The sequence below is a fragment of the Protopterus annectens genome, chromosome 7.part1 (genome assembly GCF_019279795.1).
Source record: "Protopterus annectens isolate FY-2018-M chromosome 7.part1, PAN1.0, whole genome shotgun sequence".
NCBI classification, from domain to species: Eukaryota; Metazoa; Chordata; order Ceratodontiformes; family Protopteridae; genus Protopterus; species Protopterus annectens.
The window spans coordinates 72,150,424-72,169,865 of record NC_056740.1 but is presented as its reverse complement, the minus strand read 5'-3'; the positions used below and the strand labels follow the sequence as shown (position 1 = coordinate 72,169,865).

At 42.9% G+C, this 19,442-nt stretch overlaps 1 protein-coding gene across 7 annotated transcripts in view; it reads left to right on the top strand.

Annotated features, from left to right (window-relative positions):
- TJP1 (tight junction protein 1) overlaps positions 1–19,442 on the top strand; it is a 2,268,071-nt gene that overhangs the window by 1,256,567 nt on the left and 992,062 nt on the right. For all 7 annotated transcript variants that reach the window (XM_044078564.1, XM_044078565.1, XM_044078562.1 and 4 more), the window contains exon 17: positions 3,940–4,040. In XM_044078564.1, coding sequence (XP_043934499.1) covers positions 3,940–4,040 — 101 coding nt within the window. The remainder of the gene's footprint in view (positions 1–3,939; positions 4,041–19,442) is intronic.

Sequence of the window (19,442 nt, the reverse complement as noted above, 5' to 3'; positions counted from 1 at the left end):
AAGGATAAGAAGACCCATGTTTACCATGTCAGTTGTTCTATGTGACAGCCCATGTTGATGGGTTAGGAATACCCTTTCTCCACCTCCTCCAGTAGGTGGGTAGATGCTCCATCCAGCCTTAACGGAGTTCCTTGCATTAAGTATATGCCAGGGTATTGTTTGGTCGTGGGGGAAGTTACATCTTCATTGTTAGTTGATTTGCAGAAGGGAGTTAATGCGCTCACTTGGGCTACAGAGTGAATTACAGGCTTTGCTGAACAAACATGTTATGTAATTGACATGTTATTTAGTTGTGTACTTACATTTGTTTACCGGGTAGTGTCTGACTGGGCTAGTAGCCCATTTTCAGTAGACAGATGGGGAGAAAAGCTCCAAAAAAACAACACAAGTCATGGCTTGTCTCATTACAGGCATATAGATGTCCCTCAGTACCGGAACTCCTGGGGGGGGAAACTGTTTCTGATAGCTGAAAAGTATTAAAGTATTGAACGGTCCTGCCATAGCTGGCATTGTGTAATTAAGGACATGCCTGTTATTTATATACTTGTTGGACTTTGTGCAGAAAGTATATCCCACAACCACATGGTCCAGACCATGTTTGTTCATGGTGTACTGTCCAGGACAGATATGGGTAAGAGGGGCAGTCCTTTTCATGATTTCTGTTATGACTTTTCACCCTTTTTTGTTTTAGTAATCAACATTTTATCAGCATAACCTTCATTTTCATTAGAAACAGTTAGGGAGTATCTCCTTCAGCAAGTGTACTTCCCCAGTCACTTTCCGTAAATAGGGTAAAATTGACTGTTTTTTTTGTTCCTCCTTTTACAGGTTTGTGTTTTTTGCTTTCAACTAAGGCTGCAGGAAAAAGTGTAATATTTAGTGGATAGGTGGTACACATTCTTTATAAAAGTCCAACTTAAAGCACGTTATGGAGGCTTGGAGCTTATTTTCATTTTCTCTGTTGTATACTGAGTAACATGATAAATCTTCATGTACCACATGGTATCAGAGTGGAAAAATATATCTGCAGAAATGAAGGAATATATATATATATATATATATATATATATATATATATATATATATGTATTATACATATATATATATATATATATATGTATTATACATATATATATATATATATATATATATGTATATGTATTATATATATATATATATATATATATATATATATATATATATATATATATATATATATGTATTATATATATATATATATATATATATATATATATATGTATATATAAAAAAAAATAGTGTCTGTTTTGAAACACTGAAGTATAGTTTTCAGTAACCATTTCAAATGTCTGGTCCTGCTAGAGAGAGAGTCCTGAAATAAGACTGAATGAATAATCAGACTTGTGTACACTAAGCCCAAGATGCCATTTCTTGGAATATTCTCTTTCCTCTGAGGTATGGTGATCTTGGGGTTAGTATACATGTTTGGGGTGTGGGGGTGCAGGGGGGCTTGCCTACCCTGCAAAAAAGTTTTAAGAAGAAGAGTGATTTTCAAGATTTGCTCTTCTCCAGTGTTTCTGGTCTTTTTTTTTTCTTTTTGGCACTCAGCATTTCAAGTGCAGACATGTCATTAGGGAGCCAGAATTCTTAGGGGAAAACACTGCAGCTTGTTCCATCAAGATTATCTTGTTGCAAGAATGCTTAACACAAGAATAAAACATTGAATTCAGACGTTCAGTTTATTCCTTGCCACAAGTGGAATAGCCAAGAATCCCGTAAAGGTACATCGTTTTCACATTTCTGCATGTCATTTGAAACTGTTGAACTATTGTACTTTTCCTGACAAGAAGGAAGTATTACAGAAACTAAAATTCAATGTTTTTCATGAGCTTAGAAAGATGTTTCCTGTATGGCAAAATCACTGGGTCTTACAGAAATCACATATTCATGTTCTCAAACTAAGGAATCAAGCTAAAGATAGAGTTTGGTGAGAAGAGGAGTAACTTGTTATCTAAGAAAAGATTAAATAAGGGAAACCTGTTAAGAGATACAGACCAGACCATATCAAAATATGTGGACATATGTGGCGCAAGTGAAACTGCAAGTATATAAGTAATATAATTGTCTGAGGAAATGGAATTGTGAAAGATAAATTGCAAGTCAAGTGGAAAGGCAAAAATGAGAAACGTACTGTATTTTAACAATAACAGATTTGAAGAAAGATGACCGAGACAGGGAGGAGCTATGTGGACAGTTAAAATAAGCACAAGAGGAAGCACTGCCCTGCCCTTAATCAGTGTTATAGAATCTCCGCTAGAAAGATCCATTTACAAAGATGTGCAACCAAAAGAATCTGCATGCTCTGTAATAGAAACATTGAGGGTAGTAGTAAAGAGCTAATGCAGTGAAATCTGAAACTTGCATCAGGGACACCAAGACAGGAGTGAAAGCAAGATTCTTAGAAGTAAACGTTGACAATTCATAAAGTAAATGTTGAATTAGACAAGACACAGATGCAGTGTGTAATTTCTTGCCTGTAACTACTTGTGATAGATCCTCAGAGCTGTTTGCATTTTAACGTATTCAGGGTGCAGAAGAAAACCTTTTGGACAAAAGCTGCTAGTATGCAAATTCATGGGCAATACTCCCTTCAGGTGTTGTCACTCAAGTTTATTCTCCTGTTGTATTGTATCATTTTGCTTGAGAGATACTTTGGCAAAATACCTTCATGGCATGAACTCAGAGAGTGCATGTATTTAGCAACAGTTAACCAGGATGCAGATTCCTAAAAAAGTGTTTTGCAGCTGTATTGATTTCTTTACAGGCATAAGATGCTTGCTGGAAAAATGTTATATACAAAGTTATTGTCCCTGGTGCACACCAACTGTTTAGCCTACGCTACAGTCCTCTGATAATTCCACATTGCTGGGGTGAGAACTGGTCACTGTTATCCTGTCATCCAGGCTGCTGTGAGGGAAGTTTTTATGTCCTAACCCCACTCCTTAGTAGCAGATGAGTACCTTTGTAGATATGAGTGTTCGCAGTGCCTTCCTGTTGGAAGTTCATACATTCCTGCACATGCGTTATGAAAGCTAACTCACGGGTGCTACTTGCCATGCACTTTTCTCACTGTTAGTGCCTACAGTGCTGTGGGACCACTTCTGTTACCACAGGATGTACAAGTCAGACTTGGCTTCTTACACATCTTCCCTCACTGGTCTTCCAATGCCCAAGTCATTGGTTGTTCACAGTTTTTTTTTTATCACAGTCAGAGCTTTATCCCTGTGCAACAGAGAGATTCTGATATTATTATACATGAGTATGCAATACATTGATTCACTGGGATTCTTGCCACTAGCTGTGTTTGTTTTTCCTGGTGACAGTTTGTTGATCACTGCTAAAAAGGCCTTGTAGAGCAAAATTGCCAAATATAGCCCTATTTTAGATGTATTGCATTGAAATTCATACAGCACATAAATGTATGCTTTACTATGTTTCTGCGTCTTGTCAGTCAGCAGCTATGCTTAGTCCTAACAGTGGTTGCCAATTTATCTGTTAAAATTTTAAGTGATATATGTGAACCTGTTTATGATGATCCTTTCCTAGGGTGGCTGTTTTCCTTTGTTATTCTCTTTCTGAATTTAAAGTGTGCAATAGTTTACTGGCTTACTAAAGTAAATCTTTTTTTAGATCAGAAACCAAACATTTTAGCACAATTTGGTTTACCCTAACTATGCTTTTACAAGTTTTTATTTGTACTAATTTTTCACTTTGAATGCACATTTGTAACCAGAGAATTAATTTCTTTTGGAATGCAAGGCTTGCGTGAAGTAAGGTGATGGATGACATTTAAAATGTTTGTGTTCTAGAAGTATATGAGGGTAACAAGGTGCTTTAACAATTCATTAACATAGAAGTCTTGTTGAGGATGCTGACAGTACTAATGTGCTTCTATTGTAGCCATTATTAATTTGAATAGCATGAATGATGGCTGGTATGGAGCATTGAAGGAAACAGTTCAGCAGCAGCAGAGTCAACTTGTTTGGGTTTCAGAAGGCAAGGTAAGATGTGTATATTTTAATTACTTATGTTTTTTTTTTTTGGCACCAAACTTTGTCCAACAAGATGTAGCCTAGTGAAAGTGTTGAGCATTATCCCACTCCGATTTACATGAAAATTGGTGCTTGGTGCTGGAATATGTTTAATTTAAAGTTGATCGTTTCTAGTGGTCTGTCATTTATAATATCCATGTTGCATTTATTGTTGGGTAGTAGATAATCATTTGCCATGTGACAAAGTTGTGGAAATAATGTGGAAGGTGGTACCTAATTCCCATTTTGTGATGCTGTACTTTGCCTTTAACATCAAGAGCCCTTATTGATGAGCCGTATAGATTCATCTTTTCCACCAGTCAGTTTTTCTGCTAGTTTATTAGGAAGATCCCACATTCAAGGGTGCTTGTATTTGATGCTGCTCACTCTACATCTCGTGACGCTAACACAAGTGTATGTAACCCAAAATCATAGCAGTTCTTTCTCATCACTTGCACAGTCTCCTGATAGAATGTCCATAAGAAAAAAAAGAAATGGGGATCACATGGAAGTGCTTGTTTCCTGGGGGGGGTCATTAAGTCATATCACAGAAAGATATACATTTCATGATAATCTCTTGGATGATGATAGCATGTGCAGTGAATCGGTGTTAAAAAAAAAAGATCCTCATCAGAATGACAGCACCTCCCACAGTATGCTCAGTTTTTGCCCTCAGGAAGCAAATGAGCCATACAGCTCTTGCCCAGGAGGAAATTTAAGGGACAGTAGAGTATCTGTGAGGGTATGCTTGATAGAATTGTAAAAGGGGAGATATGTAAATATGTATAGCTGTACTTTGGATTAGGGAAAATGTTTTGAAAATCCACAGTCTAAAAATTAGTATGTTTTGTATTTCTTCTTATTTGCACTTAGACTTACTGTTCAGAAGATTGTAGTTCTATATAGTTCTTCGATTTTCATTGGGTACTTTAGCTTCATCCATAGGGTGCATTCTAAGGTGCTGATGCCTTCCAATCCCCATTCATTTGGTTGGAGTATGAGGCCAATTCCCCTGTTCCCAGAGAGTAGACTGTTACCTGTGATCAGTCAGGCTACTTGAGGCTGAGATTTCCTTTGTAGTGCTTCCTAGGGCACCTGCAGGATTTATTAACCCCGGGCAGGTGGGTATTTGCACCTGATTCCAGTGAATAGTCTGCTAAGTCACCTTGTCAATAAATTGTATTTGAGGTTGAAGTTTCACTTCTTATGCTTCTGCAGGCCGAGCTTATCAGTCAATTTAGAAGCAAGAAATTCTGCACTAGACCTCAGAGCTCAGGGCCTAGATGATAGTCAGGTATTTGGTGGGAGCTGAGTAGCAGATGTAAAATTACGCCCTTAAGGAATACCACTTAATTCCTGTTCTAAGCTTGTATCAGGCTTGTCTTCCCCAATTCACACAATCCATGTTATCTAAAATCCCCCCCTCACAAGTCTAACATTCACCCTTGAGACTGCATGAGCTGATATCCGGAGGATAACTGGTAGTACAAGATTCCCTCATTTTCAGGCTCCTTTGAGGAGTCTGAGGACCCAGGGGCAGTTACTTCTTGCATATGTGCCAAAACAAGTGAGGCTTTGCTTCCCATACCCTGGATGAACTTTCCTTTGAAAAAAGTTTGAGGCTCTTGAGGAGGTCCAGCATTGACAGCGTTTGCTTGGCTTTTATATGGTGAAGAAGACAGAGAAGCATTTTGTTATCCTGCTAGTTAACAAGGAAGCTGTCTTGTAAGCCTTGTGTGATGAACACCAAGAAGGCACATTACCTTTGCAAGCTCCTTGCTGAATGGCATGAGTCCCTAACCCAAACATCCATAATAAGTCATGTGTTACCTCTTTGGACCATAGATCCCAAACACCACAGCACTTTGCCTCAGTGCATTAGAGAAGGCATTACATTTTTGATGCATATTGCAAGAGACCAAACTCATTTGGCATGCCATGGCTTATAATTTTCAGCTGTCTCGTCTGTCCATGTTTCAGTCCCCTGTTGTGGGTGTAGTCTTGGAGACCTTCCTGAGTGAGCTTCAGGCGTACCTTATCAATGCTGTGGCTGCAGCTTCTATGGTAGGCTTCCATGTGGACCACCTCAGGTTTAGGTATGTGTCCTGCAGACAGGGCAGCAGACTTGGGCATGTGCTATATGTCATAGCTGAGGTTGTCCTCCCTTAAAGAGGAGCTCTGGTAGTGTCCTGGATGCCTATTTCAGGGGTAAGTGCTTTTCAGCCAGGTCTCTCAGGACCTGATTGATGAAATCCTGAAGAGGAAATAAGTGTTTGCTACTGAAGAGGAAGAAGCCTTATTGCCACTTGTGGAACACTTAAATGCCCCACAGTTTTGCCAATGGGTATTTACAGAGATTTTTCATCATCACCAAGGATCATTGAGTTCTACACATGATCACTGTTAGGAACATGCTGGAGACCAATAGTCCACTTCAGTGATGCTTTTCAGACAGGCCCAAATCCTATTGCTAAAGTTGACTGTGGAGGTTGTTTGAAACAGTTTTATTTACCGTATTTATCCTTTGTGTATCTGGTTAGTCCTACTTGGCCAGAGGCCACTTTTTCAGGGGAGACCTGAGATTGTATGTAGGTGTGTATGTGTCTGTCTGTGTGTACATACATTTTAGATATATAATGTGGCCAGGGTATCATATAACGTCCCCACTCTTTCCCGTAGGTGCATTGGGATATTTTGCATCCACCTGAGTAATCAACTCACTCAGATGGCCATTGATTTAACATATGTGAAGGACATTACGCTTAGGAGTGCAGCACCCCTTAATGCAGCAGTACAATGCCAGCAATCCAATCGCTAGGAGTGGGAAGAGGAAATGCAGCCTTCATTGTTTTCCAGCACCAACATGTCAGCATTTTGTTTCAACACAAGAAGTTCTTCCAGTTTATTATCTGTGGATATGAAATGTGCTGTTTGGCACTTCATCATATTGTGCCCTCTTGAGAATTTTTTTAGTTTGTTTTGGGTGGGCATGACTTCCAGTACAGTGTTGCTGTTTGCTGTTTGGTTATTGTGGTGTTAAGTGAAGTGGCCATATCCTTACAGGAGAATGACTTCCATGCGATTCCCTACTTGGATATCTGCCCCACCTTGCAATCCATTCCAGAAACTGTATGGAAGCATGCCTTTAGTGGATGATCCCATTTCTGGTGTCATTTGGGCTGACCACCATTAGAATAGATCCTTTCTGTTCTCCTTCACAACTTTCATAGGTGCAGAGCTGGACACTCTCTAGCACTGGTGGTTTATTCTGTGGAAGAAGGCATAGAAGTGTCATGGCATTATCTTGGATAATGGTAAAGTGCATAGTCCAAACCTGGATGCTATGGCTTCTTCTGGGATTGATGTCAGCCATGATTTTTCCCATACATTTTTCATGCATTAGAATTTGAGTGCTGTACTGGGCTCTGGGGTGTTGGTGCCTACAGAAACAGCACATGCTCACATATCTTTTTATAACTAATCCCCTGTCATAAACCTCTGAAGTGGTAGGCAGCGTCTACTAACCTTTTGATGGGTCTTCCTTTCCTCCAGCCAAATGCTTACAGGTTTTAATAGTGGACATTTCACAGACAGGTAAGAGATCCCATATAGTGTTTGTTCTTTACAAAATCATTTTTGTGCAAACATATTGCAGTAATGTTTATACTGCTTTAATGTGGATTTTTTTTTACTGTGGGGTGCCAGCAGAAATGAGCTGTGCCAAACTAGATGTCCAAGTAAACCAAATATAAATAATAGTAAAATAATGTATTTGTCACACCTCAATGTGCTTTGGTTATCCCTAGTGGATGAGATGCTTGGGAGTCTATGAATAGTTACCAGAAAAAAAACATTTCAACAGCACCAGAATAAAGTAACCAAAGAAATAAAATAAACTGATTCCTTAAGGTCTTGACGCTATAAGCTCCACACCAGAACACTAATGTACAAAACAAAAATATTTATTGAAGAGGTTAAGCGTTTTGTCCCTCTAAACAATACTGGGACTTCTTCAGAACAAAATACAAGTTCCATACCAGGTGTTTTTTTTACACCAGATCATTAATGCCTTAAATTAAGATCAGTTAACTTACAAACCATTAGCTTAAAATAACCCTATTAAGTAACCATTAAAATAAGTAAGTCTAACTATATCATTAAGAACACACAGTCATTGAATATTTTCTATTGTAAACCATTACTTACAAATACTTCATATTAAAAAACTATTAAATGTTTGAAGATACTAAAACTAAACAATTAAATGTCTAAGGCTCGCTTTTTTAATAAAGGTAAAAGTGAAAAACTTTCATTCAATCCTGGAGCTGTAGTTTCATTCAATTTAATAATCCATTACAGTTCTCTTAATTCTACCTGTAATACCCACCAGAATAGAGGCCTGGAGGTAAACTTTAACATAGGTTTACATTGGCTGTTCATGTAATGTGCTGTAATTTTGACTGATGTTCATTGTGTTTCACTGTTGCAGTCATGACTGTAGGGTTCTCCCTGCCGGCAGGCAGCCCTCAGTCGGCCAGAATCCCAAAGTCTGGGTCCGGCGTCGGTTGTTCACTCTGCTCCCTGACGTCAGAACGCCAGGAGTATAAAGCTGACAACCGACGCCATCTTCTCCAGTCTTTCTTGCCGTGCGGTGATAGCAGTTCGCAAGTGCCGGTCGGTACACTCCTGACGATTATTTCAATTTACTTCAGTCCGAAGACTTTCTTCTCCTCTCAAAGCTAAGTACCCCGTTGGGGAAACTTTTTTCTTGCTCCACTCCGATGTCAGAAAAAGTTAATAATTGTATTTCATGTGGGAAGCAAATACCTCATAAGGATTTTCATTCTTACTGTATTCCTTGCTTAGGCCCTGACCACGACGTAGCTAGTTGTCGGTTTTGTGCTAGATTCAATCAGCGTACTATCAAGCGAAGGTACGATTTTGCTTTTCATTACTTTGGTAGGCGCTTTAACTACAAAATGTCGGATACGGTTCCGTCTACCGGAGTTCACAAGCGTCGCAAGGATAAAGACAGGCCTCCGAGGTCCAAATCTGACTGCCTGTGCAGAGGATAAAGAATTACATGACTTATAGCATGCCTCTGAACAAGTTGGGAAGCATGTTTTACACTGTGGATTTGATGCCTTGGAGGCTTCTTGTAGGGCTGCGGCCTCTGGCACGGTCATTAGAAGACATGCATGGTTAAAGGAACAGAATTTACCTGAACAAGTAAAGGCTAAATTATTGGATGCTCCTGTTCAGCATAATGTTTTGTTTGGATCCAAAGCTGAAGAGGTGATTAAAAAGATGGAGGATAAGGCGAAATCCATGCAAACAGTTAAAAGATTTCTTACAAGTACAGCCTCCTAGATTTAGCAGGAATTGGCCATCAAAAAACTGGTCCTTTCCCTCTTCAGACAGGCCTCAAAGGGGTAGATATAGACGCTCCAGAGGGAGGCCTCAAACACAGGCTGCTTATAGACCAAGGCAGTGGACTGCTTCTACCCCTAGGGGAGGAGAGGACAGACCACAGTCTCAAAGGAAACAAACTCTATGACTCCCTCGGTTGGGCTGCAGGTACGTCTTGCCTGGAAGCCCCTCTTGGAGGAAAACTCTCTCTTTTTTTATCAAAATTAGACTCAAATAACCCAGGACAAATGGGTTTTGGATGTGATTTTAAGAGGTTACAAATTCCATTTTCATACTTTGCCAAGGCCAAACGGCTGGCCAGACCTTCCAAAACATCAATGGTCGGAGGCCTTAAACCAGGTGGAAGCTCTTTTGGCTATGAATGCCATAGAGCTGGTGCCTCTTTCAGAGATGGGAAAAGGGTTTTATTCAAGGCTCTTTCTAGTCCCAAGAAAGCAAAATTCATGGAGACCCATTCTGGATCTATCGGTCTTGAACACCTTTCTAGAGATTCCAAAATTCAAGATGCTTACTCTACAGCAGTTACTTCCAATGCTGTCCAAAGATGCATGGATGGTGACTTTGGATTTAAAGGAGGCATATTTACACATTCCTATCAGGTAGGATCGCAGAAAATACCTCTGGTTCAAGGCCGGATCAAGGCACTTTCAGTTCACTGCACTGCCCTTTGGATTATCTACTGCGCCCAGGGTTTTCACCAAATGCCTGGCTCCAGTAGTAGCTTACTGCAGACTCAAGGGAATTCAAATATACCCTTATCTGGACGATTGCTTAATTCAGGCAGACAGCAAGGATGTATTACTCCAGCATCTACATTTTGTACAAAGCCTCCTCAAATTCCTGGGATTCTCTGTAAACATAAAAAAGTCAAATTTGACACCGTCACAGGAGATGACTTTTCTGGGTGCTCTTCTAAACACTACAACCCAGATGGCTTTTCTGACATCCGAAAAACAATTACAGCTGGCATCAACTTTCAAAGCCTTGGCAACTCTTACCCATCTATCTGCAAGGAAATTCCTGCAGGCTTTGGGTTACATGGCCTCCTGCATCCTTCTCGTACCATATGCAAGACTACATATGAGGAAAATACAGTGGTACCTAAAAAGTGTATGGTCTCAGCATTACCACAGTTTGGACCTGCTGATTCCTCTCCTTCCTTGCCTTCAAAAGGAATTCCTTTGGTGGTCCAGGGCATGTGCTCTAAACAAAGGGAAGCCCTTCCGTCTACCTCCTGCCTCTCAGATTCTAACCACGGACGTCTCAGATTATGCTTGGGGAGCCCATTTTCTGGGCAATTGTTTACAGGGCCTTTGGACAATGGATCAGAAGCACCTGCATATCAACTTAAAGGAGATGTTAGCCGTTCAGAAAGCTCTATTGGCCTTCAGGAATCTCATACAGCCAGGACAGCTACTAATACGGACAGACAACACCACAGTTATGTGGTACATAAACAAGCAAGGGGGCTCTCATTCCTACCCCCTTTGCAGACTAGCCATGGAATTATGGAACACAGCTCTAACTTGCAATCTGGATCTTCAAGCCCAGTTTCCACCAGGAAAACAAAACTTACTGGCAGACAGTTTGAACAGAAACCTTTCGGATCCACACGAGTGGATGCTGGACACCAAAATATTCAGGATAACAGCAGCAGTATGGGGATGTCCTCACATAGATCTCTTTGCATCCCATCTAAATCATCAGCTGCAGATTTTTTGCACCAGGACATTCCACAGACAGGCTTGGAAAGTGGATGCCCTGTCATTCAGTTGGAGGAACCTCTCGGGATATGCCTTTCCACCTCTACCTCCTCTTCCACGAGTTTTATTGAAGATAAAACAGGACAAACCCAAGATGATAATCTTGTTGGCCCCGAATTGGCCTTGGCAGTTTTGGTATCCAACTCTAATAAACCTATGCCTGGACCCCCCTTGGATTTTACCTCAGTCTCCGAACCTTCTGTCCCAACACCAGGGTCAGGTTCTACACTCTCATGTCAGAACTCTCAGCCTGGCGGCATGGTTAATCCAGGGCCTTTGATTTCTTCTTTCCTACCCAAGCAGGTTATGGATGTCATTTTGGAAGCTAGACGCCCTAGCACCAGGAAATCTTATGCGGGAAAATGGAAAAGATTTTGTTCCTGGATGCAGGCTCATGGTTCTGATCCTCTTCTTCCTGGCATTACTTTAATTCTACTTTACTTGACGGATCTCTTACATAAGGGTCTCTCTTTCTCTTCTATTAAGATCCATGCTTCTGCTATTTCTGCTCATTATAATACAGACCCTCCCATCTTTTCCCACCAGCTCATGAGACAGTTCCTCAGGGGAGCTAAGAACTTAAGACCTCCTAGATCTCCTCCTATTCCTGCTTGGGATCTCAATTATGTTTTGGAAAAACTAACTTTACCTCCTTTTGAGCCTGCCGCTTCTGCTGACATCAAGTTTTTATCTTGGAAGACAGCTATCCTGTTGGCTCTTACTTCTGCCAGGAGAGTTTCAGAGTTACAAGCTCTTATGGCGGTGGAACCATATATTATTTTTCATCAAGACAGGGTATCTTTGAGGACTAATCCGGCTTTCATGCCTAAGGTGGTTTGCAAAGTGGCTTTAAATCAAACTGTCCACTTGCCAACCTTTTTCCCCACTCCACAAAATAAAGGGGAAAAAGGATCTTGCATTCCTTGGATGTACATCGACAGCTACGTTTTTACCTGAACAGAACCAAGGACATCAGAAATTCAGAACAATTGTTTGTTTCTTATGCTTCAAGTTCTCAAGGTAAAGCTATTTCTAAACAAACCATTTCTAAATGGATTGCTCATAGAATCAGATTTTGTTATTCACACCATGGAAAGCAAATCCCAGGGACCATACGGACTCATTCCAGCAGAGCTGCTGCCACTTCTGCAGCCTTCCTCAGGGGAGTTCCTACCAAGGACATTTTGGAAGCTGCAACTTGGAGTTCAGTGCATACTTTCTCTAAGCACTACAATTTGCCTCTCTACTCTAAGTCTAGGGCAGGCTTTGCCTCTGCAGTCTTGCAGGGCCTTTTAGCTGCCCCTTCTTCTTTATGACCACCTCCCTTTCTTTCAGCTTTGGGATTCTACCCTACAGTCATGACTGCAACAGTGAAACACGATGAACATAGTACAGTTGTGTACACCTACCATAAATGTAGATGTTCGAGTGTCTTCACTGTTGCAGTCTGGGTTTCCCTCCCTCCTGTCCCCTCTTATGTTTACTTTTGTGTGGTTCCTTCTTTCACCATTCTTCTAAGGTGTATTTGCAAAGGTTTTGGGACCATTTTCATTTTGGGACTCCTGACATCTGGGGCAAGAAAAACTGGAGAAGATGGCGTCGGTTGTCAACTTTATACTCCTGGCGTTCTGACGTCAGGGAGCAGAGTGAACAACCGACGCGGGACCCAGACTTTGGGATTCTGGCCGACCGAGGGCTGCCTGCCGGCAGGGAGAACCCTACAGTCATGACTGCAACAGTGAAGACACTCGAACATCTACATTTATGGTAGGTGTACACAACTGTACTTTCTGATGTTATAGCTAGGGCAACATACATGGGAATATGTTTACACTGGATACCATAGCTCAGTTTCTCTTCCTTTAAGAATGAACCTAGGCAAGTCATTTTGGCTGCCTTCTACTAGGATGACGTCCTTTTTGGACAGGTATTCCACAAACTGGTTGAAGGGCCCTCAGAAGAAGCACAAGGTTTTGACCTCTCGCAAAGATGTATTTGAAGAGTAAACGGTTCCTTCCACAACTTCAAAACTGCCATAGTGAATGAAGCAGTTTTTAGGCAAGATTAGGAGGGTTCCCAGGTATCAGGCAGGTTTGACTTCACTGGTCCTAGTAGTATCTGAATTCAGAATGTCTGTATTTCCTTTCTCTTCATCATCTCTGGATTTAAGTATTTTTGCTGTTTTTTTACTTGGAATAGCTTCTCTAGCTTACCCTAAACAAGCTTAAACTGTTTTTTTTAGCTGTTTGCTGCATTATTTTAAAATCTGCACTTTAAGTTACATGTGATAGTGTTCAATCTCGCCGTTTGTTCTTACACATGGGTTCGGAGCCGATCCTCGGCTCCGTGCCGGCCTCTTGCAAGCTCTGCATCGAGAAGAAGCTCGAGACAATCTAATACCCACAATCCCCCTCTGCCTTTACCTCAGATCTAGTTTGCCGCTGCTGCGTTCGCATCGCTGGGAGCTAGCTCGAGCATCTAAATTAAGATATAACTTATTTTGTTATATTTTATTAGATTTTCTTGTTCTAGTTGATATATCTTGATATACTGAGTGATTGTGTGTTGAGTGATTAAATTCTTGGTACCGTTAATCTTATTTATCGGTTAGAGTTTTTCGGGGCCTACAACCCTTCTTAGATTTAAAAAGGATTTGACATTTAAACCGGATTTGACACTTTTTTCTCGGATTTGACTATATTACTGGACTTCTCTTTCTTGTAAAATGTCTGATAAGGTAAAGTCTGGATTTAAGCGTTGTCAGTGTGGCCAGAAAATGTCAGTGACTGACAACCATAGTTCCTGCGTCTACTGCCTTGGCCCTCTCCACTTGCAAGAGGACTGTTCTATCTGTCACTCTTTTAGTGGGAGGGTCATGACAGATAGGCGCAGGAAACTCATGGACAGAGGTTTATTAAAACCTTCTTTTCAGGAGGCTCTGGATGCTTCTGACCAGGCATCGAAATCCTCTAAGGAATCGAAGACGTCGGAGCCCAAGTCATCGGCTCCGAGCTCTTCAGCAAAGGTTAGATCACCGGTTCCACAGACTTCGGGGCCGAGTGTTCAACTGGTATCGGTTCCTGAGCCTCGAGTCTTGGAACCGGTAATGGAGCTCCCTCCTTCGACCTTGTTGAGGTCGACTCCGTCTTCGGTTCCTTCGACCCGTTCTTCTTCCAAACTCTCTGATATCGATGTGGATCGTGTGGTGCAGAAGTTATTGGAGCATTCGGCCCTATCCAAACTTATTTCGGTTTCCACCCAGTTGGTGTCGAAACTTGAAGGCCTCCCAGTGTCTCCATCCATTCCTCCTCCGAGACCTGTTCAGTCTTTGGAGCCGGAAGAGGCTGATCTTCTGATTGTGGAGCCCTCGGGTCTAGAACCGTCTTTTTCTCGGTCTGTTCCTCTCACCTCGACTCCGTCGGACCCGATACCGGAGTCTCGGAGCCGACGATCTGTCCTTGGTTCCGGGGCCGAGAGTCGAACCGACGTTTCGGTTCCGACTCTCCCCTCGGGGCCTCGGCGCGGATCGATTCGGCTCCGTCCTCGGGGTCGATGCCTTCGGTGCCTGTGTCGGGGATTCTTCCCATTTCTTCGGAACCGGGAGATTCTTCGATGCAGGACCCGGGGGCGTTCGACCTAATGAGGAAGGTGTTGTCTACCCAGACAACCACATCAGTGGAAGCAACCTCTCCTCCCCATAAAGGGCCGTTATCCTCCTCTGCACCCACGGCCACATCCAAGCGTCAGGCACCAGTGTCTCAGCCACCCCTGGAGGGTGCCCCCTCTTCCTCGGAGGCTTCTTCGGATGCTCCCCACGAAGAAGTCCCTAGGAAAAGATTGTGTAAGAGGAGACACTTGGATTCTCCACAAGAATCCTTGACATCTGATACTGACTTAGATGAGTCAGAAGGGTCCCTAAGTCACCTTCAGAAGATGTCTCTTTTTCGGACATATTGGAGATCCTGAAACAGAGAGGTGACTGGCAGTCCCTTCCCCCTTCTGAGGATGAGTCAGTTTTGCTGAAGGCATTTGGTGCTCGCCCTTCTTCCTCCTGGGTCACTCCGCCCTTCGAATTAATGGAACTAATTGCTCGAAGGGCGGAGGCTCCTGACACAGTGGAACCAGTCCCAAGGAAACCCAATAAATACATCACGGCACCTCAGGACAAGTCCTACTTAACAAAAGGAGTTCCAGTGGACGCTATGGTGGTGGCAGCGGCCACGAAAAAGGAGATGTCAGAGTCTTCCTCATCTGTCCATCCCCCTAATAAAGATTCTAGGACGATGGATAGGTACAGGAAGCGCATTTTTAGTTCAGCGGCTTTTTCCATGCGATCCCTGAACTATTTGACCCATTTTACACGTCTACAGAGGGATCTAGTCAAAGAGTTGGGAGATACCCTCCAGGGTACTACAGATGCGGCTGTCTCAGAGAAAGTGACAGCGCAACTTAATACCCTTACATCCATTGTGAACTCGTCCATGAGGCTGATTTCCTCACGCGAAGGTTCGAGTAGGGCAGCAGCTTCAGCGATTGCTCTTCGTAGACAATCCTGGATGCGCTTATGTTCCTTTGTGGAAGACTTCAAGTCTTCCTTTACTAACGCCCCATTTGACGGTGCCACTCTCTTTGGCCCCAAAGTAAAGGAGACCCTTACCCGGTGTGAACAGGAGGGAAAGACTCTGTCTGCTGTCGGAGTCCGTTTTTCCACCCCAACCAGACCGTACCCCAAAGGGCAACGTGGTGGAAAAATGTGGTTTCGAAAACCCCAAGGATCTTTCCCAGGCACACAGGGAGATGCCCCCTCTAGAGGCAGAGGAGGGGGCAGAGGTGGAAGACGCCGCCCAGGCGGCAGAGGGGTCCGCAACATCAAGGTGACAGGGATACACTCCTGGTAAACCTTTCCAGCACTCCTGAGAGGAGGCCCGACTGTCCTGCTCTGGAGGCAGTCGGGGTCGCTAGCTTTATACCCTCAGGCCTGGCAAAATATAACTACAGACAAGTGGGTAAAAGCGTGGTTACCAGAGGTTACAACATACCCTTTCTATCCCATCCCATTCCAAAGAAAAGACTCCCAGATGTACCGCCCCATCTGCGAGAGCCAGCAGCTATAGAAATTTCAAAGCTGCTAGAAAAAGAGTCATCCAACCAGTCCCAGCGGACCAGCAAGGATTCGGGACTTACTCAAGGTTCTTTTAGTTCCAAAGAAAACAGGGGACTGGAGGCCCATTCTGGACCTAAGCTACCTCAATACCTTCGTCAGGAAAGAAAAGTTCGAATGGTCACGCTTCAATCGATCCTTCCATTCTTACAGAAGGACGACTGGATGTGCTCAATAGATCTAGAAGATGCATACTACCACATCAAAATGGCCAGGGCATCCAGAGATCATTTGCGCTTCGGCTGGGGCCAGTCACTTTCAATTTCGAGCCCTGCCCTTTGGTCTGACCTCAGCCCCCAGGGTCTTCACCAAATGCATGGCAGTGGTAGCGTCTCACTTGAGACGCCAAGGATTCCAGGTGTTTCCGTATCTGGACGACTGGCTCCTTTCTGCCACCACCCAGCGTCAACTATTACAGGCCAGAGACTTTACTCTTCAACTGTGTGTTCACCTAGGAATTTCCGTAAACTTCGAAAAACCCTTGCTTCAGCCATCACAAAATATCTTGTTCATAGGAGCAGAATTAAACACACGTCAGTTAATTCTAAGGCTTCCCCCAGAAAGGATACTATCACTTCAGACTCACATACGTCTTCTACTTTTGTCAAGGAAATCTCCAGCAAAACTGGTACTGAAGGTTTTGGGACTCATGTCAGCCTCCCTTATTGCAGTACCCTTGGGAAGACTGCACATGAGAGTCCTACAATGGCTACTGTTTGCACAATGGTCGTTTCAACAACTACCTCTAACACACGAGATTCTTATAACGAAAACGTGCAAGACACATCTAAACTGGTGGCTTCAAACGTGCAACCTTTCCAAGGGGAGACCATTTGTGCTACCCACGCCTACAGTTACGGTGACCACGGACGCTTCCCTGATAGGGTGGGGGGGCATCTTTCAGGGACAGACAGTCCAAGGCGAATGGACCAATTTGGAGTACAATCTGCACATCAATGTTCTAGAGTTGAGGGCAGTGTTTCTAGCGTTGCAACACTTTGCTCCCCTTCTTCCTCTAGGAACTACTGCAGTTCAGACGGACAACATGTCAGTAGTCTGGTACATAAACAAGCAAGGGGGAACCAAGTCCTATCAGCTATGCAGAGAGGCCATGAGAATCTGGCAATGGGCGGAGTCCACGGGTCGCTTTCTAATAGCAACGCACATCCCGGGGTCATCCAACGTCATAGCCGACAGGCTGAGCAGAGCAATTCTGTTACCGCACGAGTGGTCCCTAAAACAGTCAGTGGCGAAAAGGATTTTTCGCACGTGGGGCCAGCCTTCCTGCGATCTGTTTGCGTCTCCAATGAACGCCAAATGCAGGAGCTACTTTGCCCTATTACCCCTCCAGGGAAGTCCCCAGGACGCACTGATTCACGATTGGCCCCGGGACTCCTGTACGCATTTCCTCCATTTCCCCTGATATCAAAGTTCTCCAGAAAGCCAGAAACCTTCACAGGACAATAATCCTCATTGCCCCATTCTGGCCTCGTCAAATTTGGTTTCCCTTCCTGAAGACACACTGCATTCGGGGACCCTGGATTCTGGACCCAGAGCCAGATCTATTGACTCACTCGTCAGGGGCTCCCCATCCCGCGCTCCGGTCCCTCCATCTAGCAGCTTGGTTGCTCCAATTCCCAACTTAGCCAGGTCTGATCTTCTTTCGCCAGCAGTTCGAATATATTGGTGGCTTCTCATAAAGCTTCCACTACTAAAGCATATTCTAGTAAATGGGCGATTTGTATTCTGGAATACACAGCAAGTGGATCCTTTTATAGCTCCTTTGAATAAAATATTAGAGTTTTTAACGGACTTATTCCATCAGGGTGCTTCTCCTGCTACACTAAGAGTTCAATTGGCTGCCATTTCAAATTTCCATGTGGAAGAGTGTGGCCTGTTATGGCCCACAGACTTTGTAAAGCCTTTTAAAAGGGGTTTTCATATTAGACCACCAGTCAGATCTCCTCGTCACCTTGGAGTCTAAACTTGTTGTTATCTAAATTAATGTTGCCCCTTTAAACCTGCCTCTTCTTGCCCATTAAAATTTTTGTCCTGGAAGACTCTCTTTTTGGTAGCCATTACTTCCGCTAGGCGAGTATCTGAACTTCAGGCTCTCTCCATCAAGCACCCTTATTTGATCTTTCACTCTGACAGAGTTTCTCTTGAACTAATTCATCCTTCCTCCCTAAAGTGTGTTCTATTAACAATATTAATCAGTCCATTGAATTACCCACCTTCTTCAAAAATCACTCCAACAAAATGGAGTATATGTTGCACAAATTAGATGTTCACAGACAACTAAGATTTTACTTGGATAGAACAAAGGATCACAGAAAAACTGATCAACTTTTTGTGGCCTTTGCTGATAGCAGGAAAGGACTAGCGGTTACCAAAAGAACTCTTTCTAAGTGGCTAACGGATTGTATAATCTATGTCTATGATTCCTCAAATCTAACTCTTACACAAACCCAAAGGACATTCCACAAGGTCAGTGTCTACATCTCTGGCTCATGCAGCCCGCCTACCACTAGACGCTATTTGTGCGGCTGCTACTTGGTCTAAGCCACATACATTCATTTCTCATTATAAGGTAGACAAGGCTTCTAGGGACAGAGCAACCTTTGGTTCCACTGTGCTCAAGAACGTCCTTCCGTGAGTTCCTCAGATACAAGGAGCTAGGGACGCTACCCATGTGTAAGAACAAACGGCGAGATTGAACACTATCACATATAGAAGTTATGTCCTTACCATAACGTTCCATGTGGAGTGTTCATCTCGCCTTTGTTCTTACATTCCCACCCTCCCGCCCTTAAGAAGAACGTTCTTTTGATGCCTGGCTGGGAGCATTCTGCTTCTGCTTTGCAGATGTTGTGTACATAGTTGGCATGTATATATATATGTCTATTTGTTCTTTTATATATATAGTTATGTATAGACTCTTATTTCTGTCTATATGTGATATAAGTATGAATGTGCTCTCTCTAGAGATTGGTTTGCTTGCAAACTAGATCTGAGGTA